This window comes from Crocodylus porosus, unplaced genomic scaffold (assembly GCF_001723895.1).
Source record: "Crocodylus porosus isolate Cpor-Errol unplaced genomic scaffold, CroPor_comp1, whole genome shotgun sequence".
Classification (NCBI taxonomy): Eukaryota; Metazoa; Chordata; order Crocodylia; family Crocodylidae; genus Crocodylus; species Crocodylus porosus.
The window spans coordinates 16,526,953-16,532,966 of record NW_017728920.1 but is presented as its reverse complement, the minus strand read 5'-3'; the positions used below and the strand labels follow the sequence as shown (position 1 = coordinate 16,532,966).

Below are 6,014 nucleotides of genomic sequence, written 5' to 3'. Positions count from 1 at the left end.
CAATGTCTCAGATGCGGGCCCCCGGGAAGCAGCAGACTTCCCGGGCTAAGGGGTCGGGGCGGCAGATTGTTTCTACTAATGCTAAGAAGTGATGCAACAGTTGGGGTCATTTTTCTTCATTCACTACTTTTTATGTGCGATTTAGAAGACTTACCTTCCATATCAAGCAAACATAAATTAATTCTTTAGAATTAATTACTTTTTCACTTATGTATGTATTCCTGCCCTTTAAAAATGTTTAAAATGCCCTGAAAGAATGGTAAGTGCAGAAAATTAAGTTATCCATGTGATCTGCTGAAATATGGGGTGTCTGTAACAGGATCTGTAATTTCACTGTTTCATCACTCTTTCAAATTGGATGCGATTTTATGGGTAACTACAAAGCACCCCAAAAGTGTATGAAAAATGCACTGAAGGGGGCAGTGTTGGAAAAGGCTGTGCACCCCAGAGATAATTTAATTTATGTACCATCTAAGATCTATTTACATTTTCATTTTGGTTGCTATTCTGTAGTTGATACTCTTGTAGCAAATGCAGTTTTCCCAAAAATTTACCAAAGTAGTAGTCTGAATATTAACCTTTTGGTAATAACATTCATGCAGGCTGTTGGCCTAACTTTTAGCAACCTGCTTCCTTCCCCAGCTAAGGCGTGAGAAGATTGACCTTGAAAATACATTAGAGCAAGAACAGGAAGCATTAGTGAATCGCCTGTGGAAGAGAATGGATAAACTTGAAGCAGAAAAACGGTTTGTCTTGTCACAATATATTGATTATTATGGATGCTATCCAATTTAATATGTAAAAATTTGGAATTCAGTGCAGTTTTTCCCAGTTCATTGCCATCTAGTGGGCTGCGAGGCCAGGCTGCAGTAGTCACTGGCTCGCACTGGGAAGCCAGCATTTTACTTTTAGTAATTTTATTTTTAAATCTGTGATTTCGTGCAAAATCATGGAAACTGCTGTTTTTCACAGTTTGAGTAGGTCCCTAGGTATAAGCTTTTGTAGGCAACAGCTGTGAAAACTTAGGCCTTCTAGAACCAGTTGTCTCCAGGATGCTGCCCTGCCCTGCCTCCTGTCAGACTTCAGACTATAAGAGTTAATTGCCTCTCTGCCCTTAAGGATGTTTTAGCTAGCTCTCAGTAAACGTCCTTGAAACCTTTCTGAGGTTCTCTCCGGAAAAACTGGAGAAGGTTGCTTTTACCTTCTAGCAGTCTTAAGTTTTAGAGGGGTGTGGGGAGAATGGACCACTTGGATTTCTTTTAGCTTGAGAATTGTGTTCTTATAAAAAATAAAAAAAATCTAAATGTCCCATACAATTTGGACATGGATTTGCTGTGAAGTTTCTATATAGAATTCAGAAGTGCTTAATATAAAACCAAAGCTATATGGGCATGATACATGATCGTTAGTGAAATAAAACTATAAATATTTAGTTCTTTACCCTTACGCATTCGGTGTTACTTTTAATTCTCAATTTTAAATTATATAAATGAAACAGTTCTTAAAACCTGGCCACACTTGGTGGAGTTGAGGTAGCCATTGATTCACATTTTAAGAGCTAAGCAAAAACCAGTTTGTTTTCTAAGTAGTAGTTATTTAATGATAGAAATACTTGATATGTCACCATTTGAAACAGTAAAAGATCTTTGAGAAGCTGTCATTTGACAAATTTTGTCTTCTTTAGTGAAACTCAGGCATGTTATTAAAGAATAATTGCCATGCATACTTGTCATTAACTCCTTGGGTGTTTTTCTTTCAGAAATTAAATTAATATTATTTTAATATAGAATCTTGCAGGAGAAGTTAGATCAGCCAGTATCTGCTCCACCATCACCAAGAGACATATCGATGGAGATAGATTCTCCAGAAAATATGATGAGACATATCAGATTTTTAAAGAATGAAGTGGAGAGGTTAAAGAAACAACTACGAGCTGCACAGTTACAGCGTAAGTGAAAAAACTACTTTTTAGAGGAGATTTAAAAAAACTCTTAAACATTTGTTCATCTTGACTTCTTCAGAGTTTAAATTTTCAGAATCGAAATCACATTAGCTGTTTAATTGTATTGCATTATTTCCGGATATGTTTGTACATAAGTTAATTTTTGATAGAAGGTTGCTAACAGCGGAATAATGTGTGAATAATATGACTGGGTAGGCAGCTCAGAGGAGTAGCAGGCAGCAGCAGCACAGTCAGTGTGCATCACAGAGTGCATTTTCTGAGAATTGTAGATCTCTAGAGTGGCAGTCGTGTTGGCTCCTGCTTCAGGGAACTTTTGCTCCATTTTTTGCTGCTGTAATTTGTTGAGAAGGCAAAAAAAAATTGATTTCAGTGGCAGAACATGGGGTCAGCTCTCCCACTAGCTCCAGTGAACACCACTTCTACTCACCAAAATTGATTTCCAGGACACCTTGTGCTCGCTGACACAAACTGCCTGTTCTGCTGCAGTATGCAGCCAGGAAGTACAAGCAGAGCAGGGAATGGGAGAGAGGCCTACCTCTTCTAGTGCCCAGAGCACATGCCTCATGTGCCCACCCCTGAGGCAGCACATTTCTTTATGGTTGTCAGGGACTATGTGCTGGTTAGAATTGTTTATTGGGATCTTCTTCAAAAGTAGTTAACTTTTACAGATGTGTTTGAAAGCAATGTATTTGAGGGCATTTAGCAGAATCTGTAGTTAACAATATTAAAATACACTTAAATAGTGTAAGTCTTTAGCTTAGTTATAACATCCAACCACACCTGGTGAAATGTAGCAGCTGTTTAACTGCATCTCACTACAGAATAATTAAGCTGTCTCTTACTACTTGTTCTTACCCATGTGAAATTAAAAGACATTGAAAGACAAAACATAACAGCCAACTGAAGTTTGGCTCAGACTTACAGCGGGATTAATTCCCTTACCATTGTGAAAAACATCATGGGGCCACTAACTGCCTGTGGATCAAACGTGGTCAGTTGTCATCTTTGCTTCCCGTTTAACAGATCCTGTGATGAAACTGCTTCAAACTATGCTGAGGTTCTCAGAAAGTAAAAATGTCATTGTTATTTTCTTGTGGTCTAATGAACATAAGATTTTCCCCCTCAATTCTAAATCTTAAATGATTCCTATTTAAAATTGTTCCCAATGCTAATAGCTTTGTATAAGCTGCAGACTCTAGCCAGAATAAGTATTATATTCTCTGTGTTCTAAGTGTTTGATAATTCAGTGGGCATTTTCCTCCTTTGTGCTAGTCTCAGCTGGCTAACTGGAATTTTTCTTCCTAATTTTTGGAGCAGTAGTTTGCCAGGAATAATGGCCTTGTTTACAGGCAATGGTGATGAGTGAGTAGTCTTGGACAGAGCCCTTGTATGCAGGTTTGGAACATTAATAAGTATGCCACTTATAGAGATTAACATTCCTTATCTTCTTTATTTGCCAGACTACAGTTTAGCCTTCATTTGGTGAACTTCAAAATGAGAACGGCCTTGGATTCTGAGTACTTAATATGCAAGTACTTGAAGTACTCCTAATTATCTTGCAGTTATTCCTCTTTTGCATCTTTGTTTTGAATTAAACTTTTCAAAAGTGCGTTTTTAAGTGTTATTTCAGCACTTTGAAAATAGGACTCGACTCCTAAGTTCTTTTGAGAATTTCACTCCTTAAGAAGCAGCTAAACCGAGGTGCTCTAAAACACGTACATTTTATAAAATTAGAATAGGTAGCATATTACTGTGGATTTTACTGTTTCAGTACCTAAAGGCCACTTTTCAGTCTGTGATGTTACATTATCTAGGCTGCTTAAAGAGGCGAAAAAAACAGCACTTTACTTTAGGCTCGTCACAGCCCTGTGACAAGTACAGTGCATGCCCAGAAGAGGCATTGCATTAGTTTTACCTGGCTTGCCCAGCATCTGTATAGATTCAGTGCTTGAGCTAGGGCTGTGTGAAGTTTTGGTAGCCAATTTGAATTTGGAGGAGGTTTGGCCCTATTTGGTGGCCAAATCTCCGGGTCCATATCGAATTGAAAGATCCATTAAAAGGTCCAAATTGATTCAGAAGCCTCTGAATCAATCTGGAAAAGATTTGGTGCCAATTTGGGCATAGACTAAAAAGGCGGTGGTCCTCCAGCTGGTAAGTCTGTTGTGGTAGGTGGAGGGGGGGAGGGAAGGAGTGTTGGGGAGGGGTGGATCAATGCCCCCCAGGAAGGGAGGGATTCAGGCAGGAGCTGGGGCTGGGACAAGCTGTCCAACCAGGGCAGGGGGCATGAGACTTGGGGAGGAGGGCTCCCGCTGCAGTGGGCCACCGGTCTGGGAGGGCATGAGAGTGGGCGTATGCTCCCAGATCTGCCCTTCTCTTCAGCCCACCACAACAGATTTACCATCTGGAGGCAGCTGTGTCCAGCGTCCTTGAGGACTGCTGCCTGTTGAGCCTACGGCCAAATCTTCAAATAGGCGCCAAATCTTTGTATCTGATTCGGCCGAATCTAATTGGGACAGTGACTCAAATCACCAAATTGAATCAGTGTCCCTCTGAATCATCCAAATCGAATACTTGCTGCTTCGCACAGGCCTAGCTTCAGCAGGCTTGGTTTTATCTAATAGCTGATAATAGCTGAATCCAGCTATTAGATAAAAAGTGCCAAAAACTCCCCCTGAAGTGCCTAATCTGTCCAGACACTGAAGAGCTTGGTCAGCATTTCTTCTTCCAATAAAGCACTGGGTGTTTTTTCCTTCTCCCTACCATATCTATCAGCAGCCCTAGATTACCTTTTTCTCCTAAAACCTATGCAAAAAGTCTATTGGCAGTATGTGGTCATTTGAGATCTCATATCATTGTTCGTACATATTTATTCTAATCTGTACAGAATTCCAGCTTTGGTAATTGCATTTTGCTTCCTTAAAATTATAACTTCCTGCCCTAAAAATGCAGTATTGTGATGTACTATAAAATGCCATAGTTTCCCCTGCTGTGAATTTATTTCTGTTGTGGTCTAGTTGAATCATATAGTTTGGAAAACAGTGTATAAAAACATTGTTAAATGATTTTGAATGAAAGGTCATCTGTAAACCTAAAGAAGTGTTATTAATATCAGCAATATTTATTTTAAATTAAAATGTGCGTGTGAAAATGTAATGTCAAATCTTACATATAAAATCGAAAGCTTCATCCTATGTGGCATTTAATTAAAAATGAGTATACAAAAGTGTATTTTCTAGTGTTATGCTTTCATAATATTTCACTTAGGGGTTCTGGCACCAAAGAGTATTTAAGTGATGGTTAGTCATTTGGTTTAGAAATATCAGCTTTTTTAAATTCTTAATATTTAAATGCTGCTACTGGAAGTAAAACTAAATGATCATTCTTAACATTGACAGATGTCCTGCTGGAATAATGTCTCTTTAACTGAAGGCATGCAGGGAAATATGCATAAGACTATAGTTTAATATAGGTAGTTTAAATGTTTTGTTTTTTTCTGGATTTTACTTACGCTTATTTTTCTCCTCTGTCAACTCTAAGACTTTCCTTTAGACTTACTAGACAGTAGTAACTTGCATTACTGTTTAGCTGTATCAAACCCGAATACTTGCTTTGACAGATCAGTGAACTATGTGTGCATATACAAACAAAAGTTTTGAATACCCTCATTTTAAAATGAAACATAGAAGTAATTACTAAATCAGAGAAATCGAGATAATATATGAAAGGCAAAGAAACCTCTCTAAAGTTTTAGATCTCTAAATTTGTAAAATTTTGCCTTCAGTTCTGGTTCTGTTCATTTTCTTCCTCTTTTTTTAAGCCTTACAATATATTTTTAGATCTGTTCCACTAAAAAAAATATAGGCTTAATGTCATAATTTACTAAATAGCTATCAGCGACTAGTTTGGGTCACTATCTGCTTAACTTGGTCTCTAATTTAAACGTCACTCTATTTAGTTTAATTCCTGGAGCCGCTTGCACTCACAGTACTTGATCTATACTGACAGGGAAGTTAAGTTTAAAGTATGTGCATGTATACGATAATGAGCTTTC

At 38.1% G+C, this 6,014-nt stretch overlaps 1 protein-coding gene across 1 annotated transcript in view; it reads left to right on the top strand.

Moving 5' to 3' along the window:
- CCDC6 (coiled-coil domain containing 6) overlaps positions 1-6,014 on the top strand; it is a gene marked incomplete at its 5' end in the record, with an annotated part of 81,510 nt that overhangs the window by 62,033 nt on the left and 13,463 nt on the right. The window contains 2 exons of the mRNA XM_019538621.1: positions 643-746; positions 1,788-1,948. Of these exons, the coding sequence (XP_019394166.1) occupies positions 643-746; positions 1,788-1,948 (265 nt within the window). The remainder of the gene's footprint in view (positions 1-642; positions 747-1,787; positions 1,949-6,014) is intronic.